Raw genomic sequence first — 27,496 nt, forward strand, 5'->3', positions numbered from 1 at the left:
TTTACACAATGAATGTTTTAATCAGGAAAACTGCCATTCATAACAAAGCTTTTCCTTATGTTTATAGTCGATTCGGATACAAAAAAAACTGTAATGAAACAACAATGTCAATTTGCTACAAAAATACTTCCAGCAACACTGCAATGTATCTCTCTAAACATCGAACAGGTTGATCAGATCAGTACTGGATGCACAACAGTGCAGTTGCAAATTCCAATCGGTTTTTCCCCTCCTCTCCCTGTGGAATCTGTCAACTGCTGCCCTGAAAATGCCCTGATCCTTTTGCTCCCCAACCACGCCTGGGTACGTATGGCGTGTAGCCCGAGTCACAGCCAGCCAGGGATGTCACAGTCAGACACCTCCAGGTCACTGCACACACACAACCCTGTCGCTCGCCATCCCACTCACAACCCACACACAATTGTCGGGGTTTGCGCAAGTTACGAACAAGATATCTGTGTTATACAAAAGTCACATATAAATAACTACAAACTGTAACAAGACACGAGGAACGGCCCCTGGAACTGATAAAAGAGGCTCCAATGTTCAGGAAGTACAAACAGGGCTGGGGGAGAAATTAAGTGTTTACAGCAATTTACAAAACACATCGCTGTTTGATCTTAAGTTATACAAAGAGGAACGTTTAATACTTTATCAACAGCGAGATTTATAAGTAGATTCAGAGTCGAGATGGGGAGGGGAGGCAGGTTGAGCTGATGCTAGGGAGCAGTTATTGAGGAGCGAACCCAAAGATGTGAGTGCTGAGTTATACCAGCGATGTTATGGGCATGAGTGCCCGGTCCATTGAGTGGGTGCCCCTCTGAGCTGCCCCTGGCATCTGCCCATCCCCCTCCCCACCCTGCGGCTTTGACCTGATAGTTTAAGGCTGGGACCTGTCACTCAGCTCCCTCTGTCTGAAACATTGCCGTGCCAACCCCCACCTACTCGACTAACCACCCCCACCCCGGGTCTAAGCGTCAGCACCATGTGGCACCAACCGGCCCCTCAGTCCAGAGTGATGACGTCCTCGTCCTCCTCCTCCTCCTGCTGCTCGGTACACCTCCGCTTCACCCCGCCTCCGCCTCCCGCCTCCTCCTCCAACTTCCTCTTCAGGCTGCGGCTCTCGCCATCACCCTCGGCTCCGCTGGATGAGGGCATCTCCTCGTCTGAGTCGACGATCAGCACGTCATCCTGTTCTGCAGCTGGGGAAGGGGGCAGCGTTAGACAGGGAGGGAGAGGCAGCAACGTCAGAGTACAACATAGGGAGGGACTGGACCCACCAAGCCACTTGAGGGTGAGGCAATGCCTGGTATCGGCAACACAAGAGACCGACCATAAGGAGGTACCAGGCACCGTGCCTGGTACTGGCAGCACCACCAGAGTACAACGAGGAGAGGACTGGACCCACCCAGGTCCACAACACCCCACTCTCCTGAAATCTGGTCCAATTTCTTTCTAAATCTAATATGTGATTAAGATAGAGGTTGTGCTGATAAGATTCACAAGGATGTTGTCTGGATGGGAGGGTTTGGGTTACAAGGAGCGACTGATCAGGCTGGGACTGTTTCCCCTGAAGCAAAGAGGTGACATGATATATTTATAAAATTATGAGTAGGTTTTCTCACGGTAGGGGAGTCTTTTAAACACTAATTTGGGTTGTTTCCTTCTGTCGTGGGGTAGACTGAGACTGACCCCCCACTTCCTCAATCTTTGCACATCTGCAAAGTCTTACCATTCGTCACTTTACTTTCATGTTTCACGTATTTTGTGCTTTTTTATGACTGTTGGCAAATTAATTTCCCTCCTGGGATAAATAAAGTTCTATTGTAGCGTACATCTTGGGAATGTGGGAGCACCCAGAGAAAACCCACGCAGTCTCAGGGAGAACAGACAAACTTCGTAGTCAGGATTGAACCCGGGTCTCTGGCGCTGTAAGGTAGCAGCTCTGTCGCTGCGCCACTGTCTGCCCAAATCTGATGACTGATTGATTACACTTTCAGGGAGCTGTGGACTTCAAGGAGAGGGACCTCAAGATTCCTCTGTACATCAACGCTGTTAACTGCATTAATTGGGTAATGTCCCCTTACATTCGACCTCTCGAAGTGCAGAGAAAGCCTTGCTGTGACCCTCTAGAACTAGAGCTGCTGCCTCTGTAGTGAAGGCCACACTCATGCTGAAGGCGGCGGATGGAATGAGGTGATTGCCCCGTGGGGAGCATGCGAGCATGCAAGTGCACTTGCCCAGGGATCATGAGGGATGAGGAGAGAAGGGTAGTCACTGGGCTGGGAGAGGCTGACAGGGTAAAGGCAAAAGCCTGCTTGCTCCAACGGGAGGGTGACGCGTTACCTCTGGACGTGGATGGCTGGGCCCCATCGTCACTGCCGTTGGTGATGACCTTGCCATCTTCCTCGCTCAGCCGATGAGACGCCTTGTCTGGGACATCTCCGACCACCTCGAACTCAACGTCCTTCTCCAGATCTTCACTTCAAGCGGCCAAAACAGAAGACAAGGAACAGGTCAGCGGCCCGCGGGGTCCATTATAAACCAGGAATTATCACCAGCCACATGCTTCGTCAACAAACACTTGCTCCACGTCGCATTGAGGAACTTGCTTACGTAAGTCCACGTTCAGTTCACCCGTTGGGTTTCCCTCAGAATCTGCTGCTCATCAGAGAGCTGTGGACCTGCTGTCTCAATTGGGACAAACTGGACAAGGCCATGACTAACTGTGATATCTGTGTGCGGTCCATGACTCATTAATGTGATAGCCAAGAAGACTACTTCCTGAGAAGACTGAAGAAATTCAGCACCTTTCCAGTGACTACAAACTTATACAGATGCATCGTAAAAAGCATACCGTCAGATTGCATCACTGCTTGCTTTGGGAACAGTTCTGTCCAAGACCCCAAGAAATTCAGAGTTGTGGATGGAGCCTGGTCCATCATCCACCCCAGAATCCACATCATCACCTCCACTTCACTTGTCCCACCCCAGTCATTCCTTCTGCTCCCTGTTCCCATCCTGCAGAAGGTATGGAAGTTCGAAAGCGCGCACCGCCAGACTCAGGAACAGCTTCTCCCCCTCCCTGTTATCAGGCATCGGAACAGTCCTACCATAAGCTAGGTTACTGTCCAATTCACCTCGACCCCATTGCGGACATTGTCTATGGAACTGATGCGCTACAATGCTGAGAACTATATTCTGTATCTTCCCCTTTGCACTACCTATTTGAGTACCCGAGTTTGATTATATTTATGTGATCTGAAAGGATAGCATGCAAGACAAATCTTTTCACTGTACCTCAGGTAATAATAACAATAATAAACTCATTTTTGCTCTCAGCTCACACCAATGATATACCAGTGGGTGAGCAGACATACCTCGTGGCACAAGGGAAGGGAACGCCGCTGAGATAGGATGTTTCACGTAAACCGTTTGAGCTTCGTGCCACATGGAGCAGTGAGGGCAGGGATTCTCACCTGTGCAGAAGCGTGACGGTCAGAGTGTAGTCTTGTAGGAAATCGTCAGCCTGTAGACGGCTGCCGTTACGGATACCAAACTCAGCGAGGTTCTTGTTGTTGTTTGCTGCAAAGAATGAATGAATGAATAAGTTTATTGGCCAAGTATTCACATACAAGGAATTTGCCTTGGTGCTCCGCCCACAAGTGACAACGACATACAGTGAGTTAGGAATGACACATAAAACATTAAACATTAATAATAAAACATTATTGATTGAACATGTGACCACCAGAGATCCGTCAGGTACAGCACCCAAAGCCCAGCCTTTGCTCAGCCAACACCTTAATCTCAGCGTTGTGCACAGCTACACGGTCAGTCAGGATTCTTCATCGCTAAACTCTGCAAGCGTCGCACATCGCCACTGTTGCAACAGTGGAACCAGTGATGGATAGCAAACTCCCCAGAGAGCAGCCAAAGAATCCTATTTGGTGATGTCCACGAAGGAATAAGTACTGGTTAAAACTCCCTGTTCTTCAACATATCAACAGCAGGGCGAGATCTTTCACACCCACCCAAGAGAGTGAAAGATAAAGCATGGAAACAGGTCCTTCCGCCCACCAAGTCCACGGCAACCATCGATCACCCGTTCACACTAGTTCTTTGTTATCCCAATTTCTCATCCACTCCCTGCACACTCGGGGCATTTTACAGTGTGTCAATTAACCTACAGACCTGCACGTCTTTGGGATGTGGGAGGTAACCGGAGCACCCGGAGGAAACGCATGCGGTCATAGAGCGAATGTGCAAATATCCGCAGACAACATCTGATGTCAGGATTGAACCAGTGTCTCCGGCGCTGCGAGGCATCAGCTGTGTCATTCATCGTGTGTTGCGGATCTCAATTGTTTCGTCAAGGCTGGGACAGATCAACCCAATCGTAGGTAGACGAAAATGCTAGAGAAACTCAGCGGGTGAGGCAGCATCAATGGAGCGAAGGAATAGGTGACGTTTCGGGTAGAGACCCTTCTTCAGACTATCAACCCAATCGTTGTCCCTGGAGCAGAAACGTGAACCCATGACCCTCTGATCCGGTCAGGAGAGACTGGGAACATGTACGTACCTTCAGTTTCTCCCTCCTCTGAGGAGATGAGGATTGTTCCCTTGCCGTCTTCTATCTGAACATCAGGAGCCACCATTCCAAATTTATCCTTCAAGATCTGAGCAAATCCAGAGAAGCAGCCGTTAACACAGGAGAATGTTCTCCGTGGAGCCAACAGTTTTACACCCCAGACATCCACATGCTGGGAGAATTGAGTCACCGCCCAAACTAGAAAGGTCAGAAAGTGAGCACGGCAAATCTAAACCGATGGCACCATTTCTAGGGGACGGTTTATTGGAAGGATGCGATTGTGCTGGAAAGGGTGCGGAGATTCACCAGGTTCTTGTTTTTCTGGAGGCATTGCAGTTATATGGACAGAAGCGACAGGCTTAGTTTGTCGCCTTTGGTGCAGAGGTGGCTGCCTTGACAGAGATATATAGAATTATGAGGGGCATTTAAGATAGAGTAGGAACCTTATCCCCACAGTGGGGTGTTGGTTTACAATGAGGAGTCAGGGGTTCAGACAAGATCTAAAGGGAAAGAATGGTCCCAACCGAAAATGTTGCCTGTCCATTTTCTCCACAGATGCTGCCTGACCCGTTGTTTCCCCAGCACTGATTATTGCTCAGGATTCCAGCACCTGCAGTTCCCTGTGGCTCCATCTCAAGGGAAATGTTTCCCATACAGAGGGTATCTGGATGGGAGCTAAGGAGAGGGGGGGAGGTGGAGAGGGGGAAGGTGCAGCGTGACTTGGCTTAGTGGGAAATTGCGGACAAGATGAAAGGTGTTTGCAGGTTTGGGAGTAAGACTCAAGGCTGTGGTCTCAGGGAAGGGGTGGAGTATTGGTGAGGGCAACAGGGAGCTGTGAGGTGTTAACATAAAAAAGTTTGCAGTGGAGGAACAAAATGTAGTATCTTCTCTGTGGCGATGGATAATACTGTGTGTGTGCAGTTTGGGTAAGCTACAACTTTGTTATCAGAATAGAAAGGGTTTAGAGGGCACCAGCCAAATGCAGATAAGTGAGACCTGCCCAGTATGTTAACAGTCGGCATGGATAAGATGGATCGAAAGTCCTGTGCCTGTGCTGTACATTTTAGAGATTTAGTGATACAAACAGGCCCTTCGGCCCACCTAGTCTGTGCTGACCATCAATCACCCATTCACACACTAGTTCTATATATCCCACTTTCTCATTCACTCCCTACACACTAGGGACAGTTTACAGAGGCCAATTAACCTATCAGTTTACTAAGTGGGAGCCAATAGGTTAGCCAATTAACCTGCACGTCTTTGAGATGTGGGAAGAAACCGGAGGAAACCCATGCGGTCACAGGTAGAACGTGCAAACTCCACACAGACAGCACCAAACGTCAGGATCGAACCTGGGGCTGAGACCCTCTATGACAGCGGGTGGCACAGAGGTTTGTGTGGTGAATGGTGTGTACACACCCACTCAAGCCTGATGTGCTGTTGAGTGAGATTGTGGGCAACCTGTACATGGGACAGACGGGTGAGGGGGCTGGCAGTGGAGGGGGGGGGGGGGGTTAGTGTTGGCCACACTCTCGGGCACCCCCATGTTGTGAGAGAAGTGCAAGAGATTTACCCGGTCCTGCAGCATCTGGACGGAGACGCGGTGGGTGTTGAGCTTGACGGTCACCTCGGGTTTGATGGAGCACACGTAGCAGCTGGCATTCGGCGGGTCCAGGGTGCATGGCACCAGCAACTTCTTCCGCGGATTTGGCTGCTTGTTCAGAAAGATCTGCCAACATCAAAGCCAACGGTTAAAAGTGACAGAGGGAACCAGGGCTTCCATGTACAGCTAAGAAATGATAACGCTCACTCCAGAGAAACAGAACGGTCTAGAACGTGATGGAGGCAGGATGATTTGGTTGGTCCACAGACTTGCACACAGGTGGTAGAGGGCTATTCAGCCCCTTACATGACCAGCTGTGGCCAAGAAAGCACAGCAATGCCTCGACTTCCTCAATAGTGTAAGGAAGTTCAACGTCTCCAACCTCGACAGATGCAGCGTAGAAAGCATCCCATCGAGATGCACCACAGCTCAATGTGGCAAGACTACAAGAAATTGCAGTGAGTTGTGGATGTAGCCCAGTCCAAACAAACCAGCATCCCTTCATCGACTCCATCTACACTTCACACTGCCTTGGGAAAGCAGTCAACACAAACAAGAACCACTCACACCCCTGTCATTCCCTCCTATCCCCTCTCCCCATTGGGCAGTAGATACAAAAGCTTGCAAGCACCCACCACTGGATACAGCAATAGCATCTTCCCATAAGCTAGGATATATTCCTGATCACGTAATCTACCTCATTGCGGACCTGACACTATTTTTATCTGTACTTTTTATTCTGCACTCTGGTATTTTCTCTTTGCACTCCCTTTGCCTGTACTGCATGGTTTGATTATACTTGTGGAGTATGATTTGAATGGATAGCACACAAAGCAAGTTTTTCATTGTATCGTGGTACAGATGACAATAAAAAACCAATACTGATATCTATCACATTCATGTTCTCCCAGCGTCCACATCATTCGCCACACTTGTACCACGATCATTCTGTCCCAGACCCTACTGAAGAAGGAAGCTCCCAGTGGCTGGAGACCCCACTAGAGGGCTCCACACAGTAGACTTGAGCCACCCAGTGGCTCTTTCTCCATCCTCCCCACTGCGCCACTTCTCCCAAAACTCACTGTCCTGCATTGCTCCATGTTGCCTGAGAGAATCTTCAGTCCTTCCAAAACGATAAGGCCAGCGATGACTGCGTTGGTGGTGGCGATCGCCGGGATGATATTGCCTGCCATGGCTAAGAGCAAGGAGGCAAATTAACAAAAGTAGAAATAAGGAATTGCCAATGCTGGTTTACATAAAAGGAAACAAAGTGCTGGAGTAAATTAATGAATTAACAAACCTGCTGATCCAAAACACAGGGACACAAAGTTTGCTGCAGCTTTTCACCACAACCAACTAGACCTTTGTTAGTTTAATTTAGTTTAGAGATACAGCACGGAAAGTCCCTTCCACCCACTGAGTCTACGCAGAACAGCAATCCCGTACACTACCCAATACACTAGGGACAATTTACAATTTTTACCAAAGCCGAATTAATCTACAAACCTGTACATCTTTGGAGTGTGGGAGGAAACTGGAGCACCTGAAGAAAACCCTCATGGTCATGGAATGTTTAAACTCCGTACAGACAGCCCACGTATTCCGGATCGAACACGGGTCTCTGGCTCTGTGAGGCAGCAACTCTACCTCTGCGCCACCGTGCAGCCTGTGTTTGATCATGAGAGTGTCGCTCCCAATTCACTGCCAAAGGAATTGTTGCTGGGGTTCAGTTCCAGGGACAATGAGTGCTTTAAAACTCTGACAGAGTCTTCTCTTCACTGCTGACCTTGGACAATGAGGCCAACAGCCTGGCCAACTACAGAACAAATCCCAACCAAACCAGTCGTCACTTCCCAAAGGGCCATTATAGGAAGACACCTGACTCTGTATTCCCTGCTCCCACCTGGTACACACTGCAAGGAGCTAATGGAGGCAGAGAATCTCACAATGTGTGAGGAATATCTAGACAAGCAGTTAGATCACTAAAACATAGCAAGTTCTAGGCCAAGGGCTGGAAAATGGGATTAGCACGATAGGGTCTTGATGGTTAACATGGATGGAGGGGTGAAATGTTTCTGTACGACAACCAAGACAAGCGGAATTCACTAATTGCACCTATCTTTGGACTCTTTATCTTGGAGTGCAGGAGGCCGAGCGGTGACCTTATTGGGGTGTACAAGATCACGAGGGGCATGGATAAAGTGAACAGTCTTTTTCCCCAGGGATTCTAAAACTCGAGTGCACATGCTTAAGGCGAGAGGAAAGTTTTCAAGAGGGACCTCAGGAACAACTTTTCCAGTAAGAGGGTAGTCCATATCTGGAATGAGCTGCCAGAGGAAGCTATAGAAGCGGATACAATTATGATTTTCAAAATATATTTGTATATATGACAGGAAGCATGTAAAGGGATAGGGGCCAAATGCAACAGATGGTGCATCGCCTCGTAACATCTCTCGGTTATGATGAATGGTCATTGACCTGAAATGAAAGCAGCCAACAGAATCAAGGACAGGCCCAATACGCCAAATTAGTTGGTATGGACATGGCGGGCTGAAGGGCCTGATCCTGTGCTGTACAGCTGTATGCCTTTACGGCACCAAGGAAACAGTTGTTGTTCTCTCCCTCTCTGACTTCCACTCAATGCTTCCACCAAAGGAACAGTGGAGCTGGCCACCAGCTACGAGAGCTCCCTGCACCAGTACAGAGTCCAGCAGAGGCATTTGTCCATCAGTCTAGTGCTGCCATCTGCTGGCACAGCACAGTGTTTACGAGCTCTCGACTTTCTCCCGCGTATTAATTCTTTGCTAGACAACCATTGCTTGATCACCAACTGGTCCAAGTAATCAGGTTGTATACATAAATGCAAGAAAGACATCTTCAACTCTGAGAAAGATCTTTGTTTTTCTCTCTCCACAAACACTGCCTCTTCTACAGAGTATTTATCTTTGCACATATATTCCTTTTATATACATAGCCCATTTTCAACAGCAGCATTTCGTACACTAACTATGCTATCTGTACACGGTGGACGGCTTGATTGTAATCATGTATAGTCTTGTCGCTGACTGGAGAGCGTGTAAAAAAAGCTTTTCACTGTACCTCGGTACACGTGACAATAACAAACTCATAAAAGCTAAACTTGTCTGACCAACAGACGTCTTGCAGTTTAGTGCTGGAGTAACTCAGCAGATCAGACAGCATCTCATGAGAAAAAGAATGGGTGACATTTCGAAACATCACCCATCTTTTTTCTCCAGAAAAGCTTCCTGACCCACTGAGTTATTCCGGCACTTTGTGTCCATCTTCAGTATAAACCAGCATCTGCAGTTCCTTCCTACACATCTACTTTAGTCATGTCGATTGAGAGAATAATTGTTGACCCAAGACACCGGGAAGAACACATTTCCAAAAGGGTACAGTGGGATCTTGTAGGTGTGTTTCAAGAAGAGGATCTGGCAAAGTTTAACATTTCATTTGGAAGGTAGCTTGGTGAACAATGCAGTGTTCAGTTCCTGTTGTGACAATCACCCATTGTGGACGAGGGTGGCTGGTGACCTGATCTCAGAGACAGGGTTGGAGTCGCAGGAGACCGCAGATGCTGGAATCTAGAACAACAATTAATCTGCTGGAGAACTCTGAGGAGAAAGGCAAGGGATGATTGTGTAGAATATCGGGCTCAGTGTAAATCTGCTTCGCGTACAGGTTTGATGTATATGTGACTCCAGACCCACTAATGTGGTTGACTCGAACTTGCCTCTGAAGCGCAGTGACAGTTACTGATGGACAATGAATGCCAGTGGTGTCACATCCCAGCGACAAGAAACACCGGCAATCATTTTAAACATGTTTTCAGGAGCAGTGCTGAAACACGAGGGCAGTGGGTGTCTGATCCAATTCCTAAAGTGTTCTTAACCTGCTCCTCACACAGTGTCCCTGGCTATTCTGACAGGGATTGATGACCTTGGCATTCAAGGGCAAAGAGAGAGGGGCGTCAGGCAGCGTTCCTGCAGTCGTAGCTATTCAACGATCAACATCAAAGGCATAACAGCAAGGTGATTCAAGACAGAGAATACGTTGGCAACTAAGCTTTAACGTGCAAACCTTACATTTCACGTCGAACTTGCTCTTCATGTTAATACTGAAGATGTGCATTCGCAGGTTGGCAGCAGCAGTCACAAAGTTCATGGCTGGTGCATCATCCTGGGGACACAACCAAGGCACACAGATTAAAGGGACGGCCATTAGTTCAGGAGCAGGCAATGCCCTGTATACACACAGCCCAGGCACCATCTCCGCACTCCAGCATGTTCCTGTGGCCTCCGTTCCTCCATCGGTCAGGGGTTACCCAAAGCACCCAGATCGTAACCTATCAGATCGCTCCATGCCTACAGACCTACATTAGTCCCTGATTAGCCCCCATATCGCAGAATTCGGAACTCTGTTACCATATCTCTGAACACCCCACCATCTTCACGGCCTCCTCTGTCCTCACGCTCTATGATATCTCGCCTGGTAGCGCGTGTACCCCTGCAGTTATCACCACCTCATGCCCAGCGGTTGCTGACTGCCTCTCCGTCTGGCAGCAGCAACGGCTGGTGAAAGAGGTTCTGATGCTGCATCCAAACCGCTCGGCTTACTACTCTGGTCCTGTGTTAGGGGTGGACAACTTCCCAACATCAGGTTAGGGGGCATCCATGAACACGGAGATGACGATTGACATTAAAATATACAGTATGGAAACAGGCCCTTCACCCCACACCAACAACCGATCACCCATTCAGGATTGTTTCCTTCTTCTGTGGAAATGTTAATTCGGTCTCCAAGTCAAATAACCTGAACTAATTAATTAAAAGCAATAAACACTGGTTAACGTTCAGAAAACAACCATGACAAGAACTCGTTCTGACCTTGTCCCAGACCAGCTCCCCTCCGTCCCCCTTCTCCGCCAGACGAGCTTTGAGGTGACCCACACTTCGCGCAAACAAGTGTGCGTAGCTCCTCACGTCCAGGACCTGTTGGTCCTTCAGGCCGGTCGGAGAGGCGCTCGGTTGCTGCAGGGACGAGCCCATCTCTAATCGACACAAACAACACCGTTACACAGTGGAGGGAGAAGACCTGTCCACATCCACTCTATCCAGGCCTTTCATTATTCATTCAGTTTCAATCAGATCCCATTCTAAACTCCAGCGAGTACAGGCCCAGAGCCATCACACACTCATCATGTGTGCCCAATCATCCCTGGGATCATTCTCCAGTTATTTATTTTCAAAAACTTTGCAAAAATTTCTAAACGCCTGTTTTCGCTTCTTCATTCAGGGGTATTGTGTGTAGATTGGATTGATGATAAAAAAAAATAATTTAATACATTTTAAAGTAAGGCTGTGACGTAACAAAATGTGGAAAAAGTGAAGGGGTCTGAATACTTCCTGAATGCATTGTAGAGGGCCCAAAACTGCTCTCAATGCTCCAAATGTAGTTTAAGCAGTGTCTTATAAAGCCTCGGCATCATAATCGTGCTTTTGGATTTTATGTCCTTGCAGTGTGTGTTGTTATTTTATATATTCTATGTACATGCATTGTGCGTTTATATTTTATTTAATATATGTTATACCCTTGCATAGGGTGTTATTGCAGTGCTTGTTTGGAAGCGAGGATTCTACAGGTCCTAGGGAGCAGATTGGTGCATCCAAAGGTTGATGCGAGAGTTGCTACTTGATTCATCAACCTTTGGGTACACCAATCTTTGAGTAAACTAAGCTAAACTAACACCCACCTGCCCCCTGACTGTTCCACTACAGAATCCTTGCTACCTTTCGATAGCTGCAACACGTTGATTGGAGTTAACACATCCCGGCACCAGGAGAAAATATGATCTCAAGTTTTAAAGGGCATTTGGACTGATATGGATAGGAAGGAGTTAAGAGGATATGAGGCTGTTTCTGGAATGTATTGCTTTACGTTAATTAAACCCTGGTATTTTTCTTTTTGCACTACCTGTTATAGTCATGTATGTTATGATTTGACTGGATAGCACCCTGGATCAGACACACCCTGTATCTGCCACAGAGCCAAACTGAAGGGGATTTCTGGGTGATGCTGGCAAGCTTACTGTTTATTTCCTTCTGCAGACTTACCAACTCTCTCTACAGCAGTCCAGTCCAGTGGCACAGGAGCTTTCCTTTTGCGCCACAGCTGGTCCATTGTCAGTAAGTACTTTATATCATCTCTGAAAAGCTGCAAAAGAATCAGTATGTGAAGATTGTTCACTCATCGCCTAAAGAATCTGAAATTTGAATTGAAGTTTAATAACATCTCATTTTTCTGATAACATAATGCTCAAGTGTAGAGAAATGTGGATGTAGCCCACTCTATTAAATAAACCAGCCTCCCCACCATTGCCTGCATCTATACTTCACGATGTCTCTGAAAAACAGCCGACATAACGAAGGGGCATTTCTAACCCAGTTACTCCCTCTCCCATTGGGCAATGATACTAAAGCTTGAAAGCACATACCACCAGTTTCAGGAACAGCTTCATCCCTGCTGTTATCAAACTACTATACAGTCCTTCTATAAATTACGATGTAGTCCCTACCTCATACTAGAATACATTTAAAAAATCTCCATTTTCTCTACAACTGTAACACTATATTCTGCACTCTAGTTTATCTATTTATCTTTTTGCACTACCTTTTATAGTCATGTACGGTATGATTTGACTGGATAGCACACATACAAAGCTTTTCACTGCATTTCAGTACACATGGCAATAATAAACCAATACCAACGTTTTGCGATGGGAAGCCTGTGTATGCAGTGTACAGTGGTGATGGGAAGCCTGTGTGTACTGTGTATAGTGGCCATGGGAAGCCTGTGTGTGCAGTGCATAGTGGCCATGGGAAGTCTGTGTTTACAGTATATAGTGGCCATGGGAATCCTGTGTGTGCAGTGTACTGGTGATGGGAAGCCTGTGTGTGCAGTGCATAGTGGCCATGGGAAGCCTGTGTGTGCAGTGTACTGGTGATGGGAAGCCTGTGTGTGCAGTGTATTGTGGTGGTGAGAAGCATGTGTGTGCAGTGTACTGGTGATGGGAAGCCTGTGTGTGCAGTGCATAGTGGCCATGGGAAGTCTGTGTTTACAGTATATAGTGGCCATGGGAATCCTGTGTGTGCAGTGTACCGGTGATGGGAAGCCTGTGTGTGCAGTGTATTGTGGTGGTGAGAAGCATGTGTGTGCAGTGTATAGTGGCCATGGGAAGCCTGTGTTTACAGTGTATATTGGCCATGGGAAGTCTGTGTCTACAGTATATAGTGGCCATGGGAATCCTGTGTGTGCAGTGTACTGGTGATGGGAAGCCTGTGTGTGCAGTGCATAGTGGCCATGGGAAGCCCGTGTGTGCAGTGTATAGTGGTGGTGGGAAGCCAGATTCCCAACGTGTTCTAATCAGTGAGACCGAGGGTGGATAACAGCGGTTGTGTCCGTCATGCAAGGCAGTGAGGAATCGTGGCTGCAATGGACGGATAATCTTTAGTTGAACCTCTGCCACCATTAAACCCTGAATAATTGCACCCCTTGCCTCAGCTCAACATGAAACCGGCGATACACCAAGTTCAAGGAGACCGAGGATTAATACCAACAGTTTCATAGAATGGTTACAGCACAGAAAGAGGACAGTTGTTCTCAACCAGAGCACAGCACGAGTTCCATCCCCTGTCAAGGATGCTCTCTGCCCGTATACGGAAGCAAATCTACTGCCCATCTCCTGCAGCAGATCAGGCCATGGAACTTCAGTCCCGTCAAGAGTGACGAGCTGGTGGAACGGGGAGATCCCGGCGAATGAATCGCTGGACATTAGGATGGAACGACCCCATATCCACCGGGCCCAACTGGTTCAGGAGCTCAAACCCCGACCATGGAACCAGTTGCCACCTCTACACCTTCTCCTGACGACGGTTCACCGTGTAATGAGGCTGCAAGAATCTCAGTGACGATACCTTGTTGAATATTTTGACAGGATCATACCCCGTGGATCTGGCCCAGTCCTTTGTGGAAACACGTTTGATGCCACCATCCTCATTGGAAGCTCCTGCCCTCGCCACTGCATCTGACAGCTCCCCTGCCAACAAATGCAAAGACATTTAATGCGGCTGAAAGCCCTGGAGTCTGCCTCAGGATTTGCAGCTGGCAAGGCTGACGTCTCTCTCTGTAGGTTACTACAGGTGACGTTAAGAGGAAGTATGGCAAGGGCCCCGCGTGTACTTACAGGCAGCCTCTGGGTCAGCCGTGTCGGGCGATACCTCCTGGTCCGCATCTTCCTCTCCAAACAACTGGCTAAGGAAAGAACAGAAAATATCGACAGGCCCATTTGGAAGATGTACTCCCAATAGTCAAACCCACTCTGCTCTACAAAACTCCAAATCCTCTCTTACTTTTTACTTTAGTTTTGAGATACAGCGCAGAAACAGGCCCTATGGCCCACCGAATCCACGCCGACCAGCAATCACCCCGTACACTAGTTCTATCCCACACATTGGGATAATTTTTATAGAAGCCAATTAACCTACAAACCCACATGTTATTGGAATGTGCAAGGAAACTAGGGCACCCAGAGGAAACCCACAAGGTCACAGGGAAAACATGCAAACTCCGTACAGACAGCACCGGTCGTCAGGATTGAACCCTGATCTCTGGCGCTGTAAGGCAGTAACTCTACTTGCACCACTGCGCCACCCAAACTGATGTGATCAAACCCAGTCTGATAACACAAGGGAAGATGTTCCGGAATCTAGTGGTATGTGATTTCAAGCATTTGTCTCTTGTTCCCGACAGGAGAAGGGAGAAGAGGGAGTGACCGGGGTGTGAGTGATCCTTGATCAGGTTGGCTGCTTTCCGAGGCAGCGAAGCACAGATGGAGTTGATGGTGGGGAGTCTAGCCTCTGTGGTGGACTGGGCTAAATCTACAACTCTCTGCAATGTGTCTATCATGCACAATTCCTCACAGAAGCAGGAATCCATTGGCTGCATCCATTACACTTTGTTTCAAGCCACATTCATACATACAATGCTTGTCTCTTTTTAAATGTGTTCCAGGGAGTGAGTGAGACAATGCTGCACACCACTGCTGCTTACTTGAACAGGTACTTTGCCCACACGATGCAGTGGATGGGTTCTGAAGGAGTGTTTCGGATTGTGCAGCCTGGGAATGTTTTCTGTGTCGGTTTAGGTTGGCACTCGTAGCATTCCGTTACGCCCTGCGCAAAGACAATTAACAACAACGGTTTAATATCCCCAGCATCAGACCAGATCCCAAACTCTTACTCAACCTGCCTCCACTGTTGTCTGAAAATGAAAACTAATGTAAAACACTGGAGGAAAGCAACAACACTGAGAAAGAGATGCAGGCGAGACCCTGACATACAAGGGTATTAACTGTGGGGCCACTCAAGTTACAGCAGTGTTTTTGTTCAATAAAAATGCTGAGATTGCTCATGGTTGAGACCAATTTACATCTTAGCCCAGAGTTAATTAGTTAGTTTAGCTTATTATCACGTGTACCAAGGTACAGTGAAAAGCTTTTTGTTGTATAGACCTATTAGTTTGACGTCAGTGGTGGGCAAATTAATGGAAAGAATACTTAGAGATAATATATATAAGCATCTGGATAAACAGGGTCTGATTAGGAACAGTCAACATGGATTTGTGCCTGGAAGGTCATGTTTAACTAATCTTCTTGAATTTTTTGAAGATGTTACTCGGGAAATTGATGAGGGTAAAGCAGTGGATGTTGTGTATATGGACTTCAGTAAGGCCTTTGACCAGGTTCCTCATGGAAGGTTGGTTAAGAAGGTTCAATGGTTGGGTATTAATGGTGGAGTAGCAAGATGGATTCAACAGTGGCTGAATGGGAGATGCCAGAGAGTAATGGTGGATGGTTGTTTGTCAGGTTGGAGGCCAGTGACGAGTGGGGTGCCACAGGGATCTGTGTTGGGTCCACTGTTGTTTGTCATGTACATCAATGATCTGGACGATGGTGTGGTAAATTGGATTAGTAAGTATGCAGATGATACTAAGATAGGTGGGGTTGCGGGAAATGAAGAAGAGTTTCAAAGTCTACAGAGAGATTTATGCCAGTTGGAAGAGTGGGCTGAAAGATGGCAGATGGAGTTTAATGCTGATAAGTGTGAGGTGCTACATCTTGGCAGGACAAATCAAAATAGGACGTACATGGTAAATGGTAGGGAATTGAAGAATGTAGGGGAACAGAGGGATCTGGGAATAACTGTGCACAGTTCCATGAAAGTGGAATCTCATGTAGATAGGGTGGTAAAGAAAGCTTTTGGTGTGCTGGCCTTTATAAATCAGAGCATTGAGTATAGAAGTTGGGATGTAATGTTAAAATTGTACAAGGCATTGGTGAGGCCAATTCTGGAGTATGGTGTACAATTTTGGTCGCCTAATTATAGGAAGGATGTCAACAAAATAGAGAGAGTACAGAGGAGATTTACTAGAATGTTGCCTGGGTTTCAGCAACTAAGTTACAGAGAAAGGTTGAACAAGTTAGGGCTTTATTCTTTGGAGCGCAGTTGTGTTTATCCAGTCAGCGGAAACACTACATATGATTACAATCGAGCCGTCCACGTTGTGCAGATACAGGATAATGAAAGGACTTAGTCTAAACTCAGCCCACTTAACTGGTAAGGGGGCATTTAATTTAGCTGAATTTAACCCGGATAAAGGAGACACAAGGAACTGCAAATGATAGTTTCATGAGCATAACACCAAGTGTTGGAGGAACTCAGCAGGTCGGGCAACAGCTTTCTACTCCACCTGAAGAAGGGTCCCGACCTGAAACATCACTGGTCCATGTCCTCCAGAGATGTTTCAGGTCGGGACCCTTCTTCAGATGTAGTAGAAGGCTGGGGGAGAAAGTTGAAAGAGAGGTGTGGTGGGGCAAAGCCTGGCAAGTGATAGGCGGTTACAGGTGAGGAAAGGTTGATTTAGCAGATGAGTCAGATGGGGAAGAAAGGATCCCAATGTAAAACATTGCATGTCCATTCCTTCCACAGATGCTGACTGACCCACTGAGTTCCTGCAGGACTTTGCTTTTTTCCTAATATGAATTGTCGATTAAGTGCTTACTTGCTCATCAGCATCTAACTTAATTCAACCAATGCTCATGCAGGCTACTATTGCTCGTACCGAATAATGAAGGGCTGTCTTTACTCAGAGTCATACAGCACAGAAACATGGCCCTTCAGCCCAACTCATCCATGCTGACCAAGATGCCCATTCCAGGCTAGTTCCCATACCGCATTTGGCCCATATCCCACTGAACCTTTCCTATCCATGTACCTGCCCAAATGTCTATTAAATGTTGTTATAGTACTTACCCCTGCTACCTCCTCTGGCAGCTTGTTCTATATACCCACCACTCTCTTTGTGGAAAAAGTTGCCCCGCAGGTTCCTATTATATCCATCCTCACTCACTATAAACCTATGTCCTCTAGTTATTGATTCTCATATCCTGGGTAAATGACTCCATGCTTGCATCCTATCGATTCCCATCATGATCTGAAACACCACTACAAAATTGCTCCTTATCCTTCTGTGCTCCAAGGAATAAAGTCCTAGCCTGCCCAACCACTCCCTGTAGATCAAGCACTCTAGACCTGGCAACATCCTCATATGCCAATCAGAGGCAACATTTTGTGATGGGTAAACAGAGGAGTTTTTTGACTGATACACCGACTGTTACAAAACACAAGCCAGACGTAGTACCTTTTTGATGACAGTGACTTGGCCAAGGTACCCAGCAGTGCCGCTCTCTATCAGAGGAATGTCAGCAGCCAAACACATTCTATTCACGTGGTTACGGGCAGCTGAAAAATAGATAAAAACAATCTCATCTCATCAGGGATCTGAAAACGCAACCGTGAAGCATCAGCTGCTGTTTCCAGAAACACAAGAGATGGCAGACGCTGGAATCTTGAGCAAACCACATGGTGCTGGAGGAACTCAGCGGGGCAGGCAGCGTCGGTGGAGGGAATGGACAGGTGACACTCCCTCTAGGACCCTTCTTCAGTCTTCTACAAATCTGAGTATGAAGGGTCCCGACCCAAAACATTGTCTGTTCATTCCCTCCACAGGTGCTGCCTTATGATATTTGGCCCATCAAATTCATTCTGTCTCTCAGATCAATCTCATCACCCATACAATAGCCCCTGTGACATAGACTCTTTCTAATCCCATGAGCCCCCCCAGAATGACATTAGGGGCACACTATAGCGGTCTACCATTAATCTACCATTGGGGTGTGGGTGACAAGGCCTACTTGTTTTCTATTATGTTCTCTCAGCTGGACATATACCTTCCTTGGCAAGTGCAGAGTGGTGCATCTGTGGAATTCTTTGCCACAGGTGGTGGTGAATACCAAGTTATTTGGTATTTTTAAAGCGGAGATTGATAGCTTCTTGGTTAGTAAGGGCGTTGAATGTTAACCAGAGAAGGCAGGAAAATGGGGTTGAGAGGGAAAAATAGATCAGCCATGATTGAATGGCAGAGTAGACTCAATGGCCCAATTCTGCTCCTACGTCTTATGGTGTTCTAAGAAATGCAGGAGAATGTTCCCCGGTGTCCTGACCAACATTCTCTTAACATCACAAGAACAGATTATTAATAGACCAATTATGATTAATATACTGCTGTTGGCAAGGTAAGCAAATGAAAATGAAGACCAATGGCTGGTGAATGGGATATGGCACAGATCAGTAATGATCTAATTAGCTGGGAAATTCCCTGGGCAGGCTGACAGGCCTCTTCCTGATGCTATGGTGATTGTAATGTACTTAGAATTTCAGCATTTGTGCAGTCAAATTACATTTAACAAAAATAATCCCACACATACCGTCTAAATTAATGACTATGCCTAGCATCCATCGCTTTATCATAGAGCTGTGTAGCTCGAAAGCAGGCCCTTCGGCCCACATTGCCCATGCCGACCAAGATGGCATTGGCCCACTTCCCTCTAAATCTCCAGATATCGGTCAAATTTATTTGTCTTAAAACTAGAAGAGCACAAGGCCCGGGAATCCTTACCTCTGTTATCTAGAGCATTCATCACAAGCGTAAACTGTCTGAAGAATTCCACATTATAATCTGGGCTGCAAAGAAAAACAAATGATTTTTTAAAATCGGTTAGTAGAAATAAAAACAAATTCACACTGTTGAGAGAGTTTAACGTGAATGTTTTTTTCACATTAAATTCTGTGTGCCTCAATATGCACAAACGTCTGTTTCAGACAAATTGTAATGATTGTTATTATTTGATTCAGTGGACGCTGAGTTAATTCTAAGAGAATTTGTTGGTTCAGTTGGAATGCATTTAGATTAGGAAAACACAATCTGTTTTGGGTTGTTTCAATTCATATCTCTACACTACCATGGTCATTCATAGTTGAGATGGAAGCAACATGGGAAGAACATTTCAGACGCTGCAAGTCTGAAACGCAAAACAGAACATGCCAGAAATAATAAGCAATGTGTTCATAAGTTCTAGGAGCAGAATTAGGCCATTCAGCCCATCAAGTATACTCCGCCATTCAATCATGGCTGACCTATCTTTCCCTAATAACCCCATTCTCCTGCCTTCTCCCCATAACCCGACACCCTTACTAATCAAGAACCTGTCAATCTCCAACTTAAAAATACCCATGGACGGCCTCCACAGCCATCTGTTGCAATGAATTCCACAGATTCTGACTGAAGAGGGTAAAGTTCACGAGGCTAAAGTTGGAAAATAAATAAAGTTCAAGTTTTAGGTTGATTAGCTTACAGCAGAATTATATTTCTTTCTCCACAGATGCTGCCCGACATGCTAAGTATTTTGAGCACTTTTGATTTGTATTTTGGAATCAGCATTAATTGCCCACACCCAGATGCCTTTGGGAAGGGGATAGTGAGTGTAGTCGAAGGTAGACACAAAATGCTGGAGTAACTCAGCAGGACAGGCAGCATCTCTGGAGAGAAGGGGTGACGTTTCGAATTAAGCCACTTCTTCAGACTGAGAGTCAGGAGAGAGAGCGGGACAGAGATAGAATGTAGTCGGAGACAGTAAGACTGGTGGGAGAACTGGGAAGGGGGAGGGGATGGAGAGGGAAAGCAAGGACTATTTGAAGTTAGAGAAGTCAATGTTCATACCGCTGGGGTGTAAGCTACCTAAGTGAAATATGAGGTGTTGTTCCTCCAATTTGTACTGGGCCTCACTCTGACAATGGAGGAGGCCCAGGACAGAAAGGTCAGATTGGAAATGGGAGGGGGAGTTAAAGTGTTGACCAACCAGGTGATCAGGTAGGTTAAGGCGGACTGAGCAGAGGTGTTCAGCGATACGATCGCCGAGCTTGCGCTTGGTCTATACAGGAGTTGAAACCTGGAAGAGCGGATATAGTAGATGAGGTTGGAGGAGGTGCAAGTGAACGTCTGCCTCACCTGAAAAAACTGTTCTGGGGAGGAGGTATAGGGATAGGTGTTGCATCTCCTGCAGTTGCAGGGGAAAGTACCTGGGGAGCGGGTGGTTTGCGTGGGTAGGGACGAGTTGACCAGGGAGTTGCGGTATCTGCAGAAAGCAGTGGAGATGGGAAGATGTGGCCAGTAGTGGGATCACATTGGAGGTGGTGAAAATGTTGGAGGATTATATGCCGTATGCGTCGGCTGATGGGGTGAAAGGTTGAGGACAAGGGGGACTGACTTTGTTACGAATGGGAGGAGGGGGAGCAAGAGCGGAGCTGCGGAATAATGAGGAGACCCTAGTGAGAGCCTCATCAATAATGGAAGAGGGGGACCCCCATTTCCCAAAGAATGACCTCTCCGATGCCCTGGTATGGGAAACTTCATCCTGGGCGCAGATATAGCGTAGACGGTGGAATTGGGAGTAGGGGATAGTGCCTTTACAGGAAGCATGGTGCGAAGAAGTGCAGTCTAGATAGCTATGGGAGTCAGTGGGTTTGTAGGAGAATTGGTCAATAGTCTATCTCATGTGATGGATACAGTGAGATCATGAAACGGTAGGGAGATGTCAGAGATGATCCAAGTGATTTTGAGTGCAGGATGGAAATCGGTCGTGAAGTTGATGGTCAGCGAGTTCTGCATGGATGCAGAAGGTAGCACCATTGCAGTTGTCCATGTAGCCGAGGTAGAGTTCAGGGATAGGGTCAGTGTATGCATGGAACAGTGATTGTTAGACGTACCCTACAAAGCGGCAGGCATAACTGGACCCCATGCGAGTGCCCATAGCTACGCCTTAGATTTGGAGGAAGTGGGAGGAGTCGAAGTTTTTGAGGGTAAGGACCAGTTGTGCTAGGCAGAGGAGAGTTTTAGTAGACGGAAATTGGCTGGTTCTGTGGTGAGGAAGAAACGCAGGACTTTAAGATCTTCCTGGTAGGGGATGGAGGTGTAGAGTGACTGGACACCCATAGTAAAGATGAGGGAGTGGGGTCTGGAAAACGGAAGTTATTGAAGAATCGAAGAGCGTGTGAGGTGTCCTGGACATAGGTAGGGAGGGATTGGACGGAGTCGAGGTATGTGGAAATTAATTCAGTGTAGTTGTTTAGTTACTAGACCGGCAGCCGGAGATCTGGACCATTCATTCAGAAACGTGGGTTTGAATTACAACACAGCAGCTGTTAACATTTAAATTTAAATTACATTTACATTAAATAAACCTAGAAGCAAAAAGAAAAGTCAGGAGCAGCAGGCAGTGAAGAAAGCTAATGGCATGTTGGCCATCATAACAAGAGGAGTTGAGTATAGTAGCAAAGAGTTCCTTCTGCAGTTGTACAGGGCCCAGGTGAGACCTCACCTGGAGTATTGTGTGCAGTTTTGGTCTCCAAATTTGAGGACATTCTTGCTATTGAGGGAGTGCAGCATAGGTTCACAAGGTTAATTCCCAGGATGGCTGGACTGTCATATGCTGAAAGAATGGAACGACTGGGCTTGTATACACTGGAACTTAGAAGTATGAGAGGGGATCTTATTGAAACATATGATTATTATGGGATTGGACACGCTAGAGGCAGAAAACATGTTCCTGATGTTGGGGGAGTGCAGAACCAGGTGCCACAGTTTAAAAATGAGGGGTAGCCCATTTAGAACGGCGATGAGGAAAAAAAAATTCACCTAGAGAGGTGTGAATCTGCGGAATTCTCTGCCTGAGAAGGCAGTGGAGGCCGATTCTCTGAATGCTTTCAAGAGAGTTAGACAGAAATCTTAAAGATAGCGGAGTCAAGGGATATGGGGAGAAGGCAGGAACGGGGTGGGGTACTGATTGTGGATGATCAGTCATGATCACAGTGAATGGCAGTGCTGGCTCAAAGGGCCGAATGGCCTACCCTGCACCTATTGTCTATCCATGTACCTGTCTAAGTGTCTGTTAATTGCTCATATTTGGCTGTGCAATGCAACTACTGGGCCAGGGTGTTCCAGAAACCAACTGCATTAATAAAGACACTCTTCTACTTAGTGCCGCTATCACCCATTGAACATATACATCCATATGGTTAATGCCCGAACACAAGACACAGGCCAACAACCTGTGTTGCCCTATAGGAGGGTTTCAGATAAGACGAAGAATTACATAATTCCCACACATGAAATTCTGCGCAGCATCTATTTCCCTTTATATGAATCATTTGATCAATACTTTACTTTCTTTTTACATTACTGCAGTGGGAAGCAGATTAGTACAGCCAAATCTTTCACCGTAAAAACCTTCCTTTGATGCAAAGCGTTGGGGTGTTCTGAAAGTTACATGTGACACCACATACTTCTTTCTCTTGGTGGGAGCTACCCTGATCTGAGAGAGAAGCAGTGAGGTACTGGAACCCAAAGCACAGTCACACCTTTCAGATTGACGAACATTCTTCTCTTTCTCATGTAGCTCAGGAGCCTAATCATCGGTTTAAAATAAATGACTCTAATTAAGAGTCAAAAAGTGCTGGAAATACAACCAGGTCTGGCAACATCTCTGGAAAGAGATAACCTATTTTTCTCTTTTCTCCAGCTCTGATAATGGGTCCCGACCCAAATGTTCCTCTCTTGACTGAACTTGTCTGGCCTAATGTTTTTTTATTTCAGATTTGCAGCATCTGCTGTGTTTGTTGCTTGATTTTCATTCCTTGACTCCAATTGTTGCTTACCCAGAAAAAATGCGACTTACTTCATGATGCTGTCGTGATAAGCAGTAATCTTAGCCTCAGGACAGAACTGTAGGGCACTCTCCTTAGCCACCTGCAAACCAAATAAATACAGGGTCAAAAGCAGCATCCAAACCAATCACAGATGTGCTGCAGGATAGAACAAGCCATCAAGCCCAACTCGTCTGCTCATTTTCCAGGGTGAGTATATCTCCCTCACTACTGACCTTTCTGCCAAGTTAAATTGGTTCATCCAGCTAAGAGTCATTTAAAGTCTTTAAGAGTCAGAGTAATTCAAAGTGGAAACAGACCCCTCAGCCCAATTTGTCCATGCTGAAAAGACTCCCAGCCTATCGCCATAATTCAAGCTCCAGTAACATTCTGGTAAATCTCCTCTGCACCCTTTCCAACAATGACCCCCTTCCAACAGATGGGAGGCCAGAACTATACAGTGCTCAAAATGTGGCCTCACCTGGGTCTCTTATAATCTTAAAGATGATGGCAAATCATACCTGAGCTTTTGACTTTCCAACATGTTTCTTTTGGAACAGAAACTGCCGGTTGAGGTTGCTGACGTCAATCGTATCCAAATCAACCTAGAGGAGTAAAGATGGAGAGAAACAAAGTTTTGTCGGTTCCAAAGATGGTGCAGGAGTTAAATAAATTATTTAATTTAAATGGTTTCTTCGTCACAAAATGTACTACATGGAGGCCATTCAGCCTATCCACAAGCGTTAATAGTCACACAGCTTGGAAACATGTCTTTGGCCCATCAATGCCATGCCGACCATCATGTACCCATTTACGCTCATCTTGTTTTCCAGTGGCTTTGAGTGCTCAATACCTTCCACCACCCCTTGGGCAGTTGTCCCAGATTCCAAATACCCTCTGGGTGAAAAAACATCTTCCTCACATCTCATCTAAACCACTTACCCCAGAGCCTACACCCATGCCCTCTCACATGTAGAACACGCAACTACCTACCCTACCTATGCCCATCACAATTGCGCACATCTCAAATCAGATCCTCTCTCAGCCTCTTCCGCTTCAAGGAAAACAAACACAACCCTCCTCTGAACTGAAACTCTCCATCTCAGGTAATATCCCACTGAATCTCTTCTTCACCCTCTCCAGTGTCTTTTCTATAGCCTGGCTTAACCAACGTTTTATAAAGTCCCTGTTTTAATAATATATAGCCAGGCTAATGAAGTCAATTAAGCATCTTGTCTGAAGAAGGGTCTTGATCCGAAATGTCACCCATCCATGCTCTCCAGAGGTGCTTCTTGACCTACTGAGTTGCTCCAGCACATTTGTATCTTTATGATTTAAGCATCTAATTACACTTAGAAGAAAGGGGAGGCCATTTAAGACTGAGGTGAGAAAAAACGTTTTCACCCAGAGAGTTGTGAATTTGCGGAATTCCCTGCCACAGAGGGCAGTGGAGGCAAAATCGCTGGATGGATTTAAGAGAGAGTTAGATAGAGCTCTAGGGGCTAGTGGACTCAAGGGATATGGGGAGAATGCAGGCACGGGTTATTGATTGGGGACAATCAGCCATGATCACAATGAATGGCGGTGCTGGCTCGAAGGGCCGAATAGCCTCCTCCTGCTCCTATTTTCTATGTCTATGTCTATCTCATTTAATTTTGTAGCCATCTTCCAAAATCTTTCACATAGCCCAAGGCCCCACAAAAGATTTTTAAGCTGTCGGAGACCCAGAAATATCTTGCCCTACCTATAGAATAGGTTGTAAGATCCTGCGGCTATATCCACCATTATGCCCATCAAGGCATCTAATATATCCTCAATTTTAATAATTACTCAATTAAGCACTTCACTGGCTTACCTAACCCTCTTATTCCTCTCCAGCCTCCCTGGGCTGATGTCCATCACTTCCCAAACCCCACCCCCCCCCCCCCCCACCTCAGTCTCCCCTTGTGACTTCCTTCTGAAACCCAGTCCTTCCTGATGTTTTCTGATCTCCCCTTTGACGTGAACTGTAGGATTCTCATGGCTACCCTTTGAAGAGTAGGGGAGATCAGCATTCTGCCCAGTAACTGCTTTCACTAAACACATTTAAACACGTAAACCGTGCTCTTCAAGGACTCTTGCAGAGCACTTGTTGATTATTGTTTTCCACGACACAACGGTGGATATGAAAGGTCCAGAGGAAGATGGGCCAAACGGGACTACTTTAGATGCAACATCTTGTCAATATGGACGAGTTCGGCCGAAGGGCTTGCTTCCGTGCTGTACGATTCTATGACTCTAATAGGCACTTCACTGGGACATAAAGAAATAGTCCGGCCTTCAGCTCCTGCATTCAACCCTCAGCATCAAACCCACTGCTCATCCACCCACCCCAAAACTAACAACCCTCCAGCCTAAAGGATCTTGACCCAAATCGGCGTAAAGATGCATCTTGACCCAGAGTTTCAAACGAGTCACACAGCACGGAATCCAAGTTGCCTATGCCGACCAAGATGCCCCATCTACACTACACTACCCACCTGCCCGCATTTGGCCCATATCCCTCTAAACCTCCCCATTCCCAGCAGATCTCTCCACGACCCTTCTACATCAGCCGAGGCGCGGCTCACCCCGCTCCCCTGACAGGGATCCCCATCTGCCCAGCCCATGGTCCCGGATACACACCCCAGACCCAGGGCCCCCCACCGCGCTCAGAGCCGGGCAGAACCAGGCCTCCACTCCCCGGGCCGCTCTACTCCTGCTGCCCACGCCCCCAGGCCGAAGGAGAGGCCCGGATCTCGGTGCCCGCCGGCGCCCCACGCCGGGCCTGGCCTCCCCGCCCCCGGAGCCGCCCCGTGTCTCCCGCTTACCAACTCGATGTCCCTGAAGCCGGCGAGCACCAGATTTTTGAGGAGCTCGCAGCCGATGCCGCCGGCGCCCACGACCAACAGCCGGCAGCTGGACAACCGCTCGGCCAGAGCGCGGGAGACCGGCCCGACCAGCGCCATCTTCCACAGCCCGAGGCCCAGACACGGGCAGCGCTCGCCGGGGAAAGCCGAGGGTTCCGGCTGCCTCCGCGGACATCGCCTCCTGCCGGCAACGGCAGTGAGTTCTCCAGCCACCGCGCCACCTACCGACAGCGGGTCCTCCAGCCACCGCGCCACCTGTCGGCAACGGCGGCGGGTCCTCCAGCCACCGCGCCACCTACCGACAGCGGGTCCTCCAGCCACCGCGCCACCTGTCGGCAACGGCGGCGGGTCCTCCAGCCACCGCGCCACCTACCGACAGCGGGTCCTCCAGCCACCGCGCCACCTACTGGCAATGGTGACGGGTCCTCCAGCCACCGCGCCACCTACTGGCAAGCGAATTCTCCAGCCACCTGCCGGTATCGGCAATGAGCCCTCCAGCCACCGTGGGCATCGCCTCCTGTCGGCAGTAGTGACGGGTCCTCCAGCCAGTACCGGCAGTGGGTCCTCCAGCCACCGCGCCACCTACTGGCAAGCGAATTCTCCAGTCACCGCGCCTCCTGCCGGTAACGGCAGTGAGTCCTCCAGCCACCGCGCCGCCTACCGGCACCGGGTCCTCCAGCCACCGCGGGCATCGCCTCCTGTCGGCAGTAGTGACGGGTCCTCCAGCCACCGCGCCTCCTGCCGGTGCCGGCAGCGGGTTCACCCAACACCTGCGATACAGGCAATAGGGGGTGTGCGTGTAAGGTCACTGGGCCATAGGGCTTGACGCACGGAGCCGCTCAATCCATCTGGAGGACATCGCAGCTTCCAGTATATGTTGTTAATACACGAAACGCGTACTTTCCTACCTGTTAAAAACCGCCAAAATGTTGAATTTTTGCGCTGTAAAAAATTGTGGAAATCGGGGTAAGCGTGAGACACGTACCCAACTTCAGAATTCCAAAAGTGAAGCGAAATGAAGGTAGGTAAAGAGAAGCGAGAGCTGAAGGGACTACAGCAGCTAAAGTGCTTGGCGAACATTGGCCGTGCAGATATCGAAATTGAAAATATTTGGAATTATCGCGTTTGTTCACTGCATTTAACCAACAGCAAGGCATTATTTGTTTTTCTTGATTCCTTTGGTATCTAAAAAGTATCAGAAGTGATAAATCTGGCTGTAAATTTTGCTTCAAAGGCG

The 27,496-nt window shown here is 47.5% G+C and overlaps 1 protein-coding gene across 2 annotated transcripts; it reads right to left on the reverse strand.

Moving 5' to 3' along the window:
- Nucleotides 1–26,492, reverse strand: uba2 (ubiquitin like modifier activating enzyme 2). 2 transcript variants are annotated; one of them, XM_033035907.1, is made up of 17 exons: nucleotides 26,221–26,492; nucleotides 23,893–23,976; nucleotides 23,404–23,474; nucleotides 19,290–19,354; nucleotides 17,973–18,073; nucleotides 15,324–15,445; nucleotides 14,458–14,525; nucleotides 14,189–14,310; nucleotides 12,329–12,428; nucleotides 11,102–11,265; nucleotides 10,301–10,394; nucleotides 7,277–7,389; nucleotides 6,165–6,320; nucleotides 4,583–4,679; nucleotides 3,480–3,585; nucleotides 2,347–2,483; nucleotides 1–1,202 (listed from the first exon to the last, which is right to left on the reverse strand). In XM_033035907.1, the coding sequence occupies exons 1-17, from the start codon at nucleotides 26,356–26,358 to the stop codon at nucleotides 1,006–1,008; spliced, it is 1,935 nt and encodes a 644-aa protein (XP_032891798.1). In that variant the 5' UTR covers nucleotides 26,359–26,492; the 3' UTR covers nucleotides 1–1,005. The 2 variants fall into 2 exon arrangements, with proteins under 2 accessions (XP_032891798.1, XP_032891799.1); XM_033035908.1 differs by having other exon boundaries at nucleotides 1–1,196; nucleotides 26,221–26,407.
- Nucleotides 26,493–27,496: the final 1,004 nt, after the last annotated feature.

Source organism: Amblyraja radiata, chromosome 17, assembly GCF_010909765.2.
Source record: "Amblyraja radiata isolate CabotCenter1 chromosome 17, sAmbRad1.1.pri, whole genome shotgun sequence".
Taxonomy (NCBI): Eukaryota; Metazoa; Chordata; class Chondrichthyes; order Rajiformes; family Rajidae; genus Amblyraja; species Amblyraja radiata.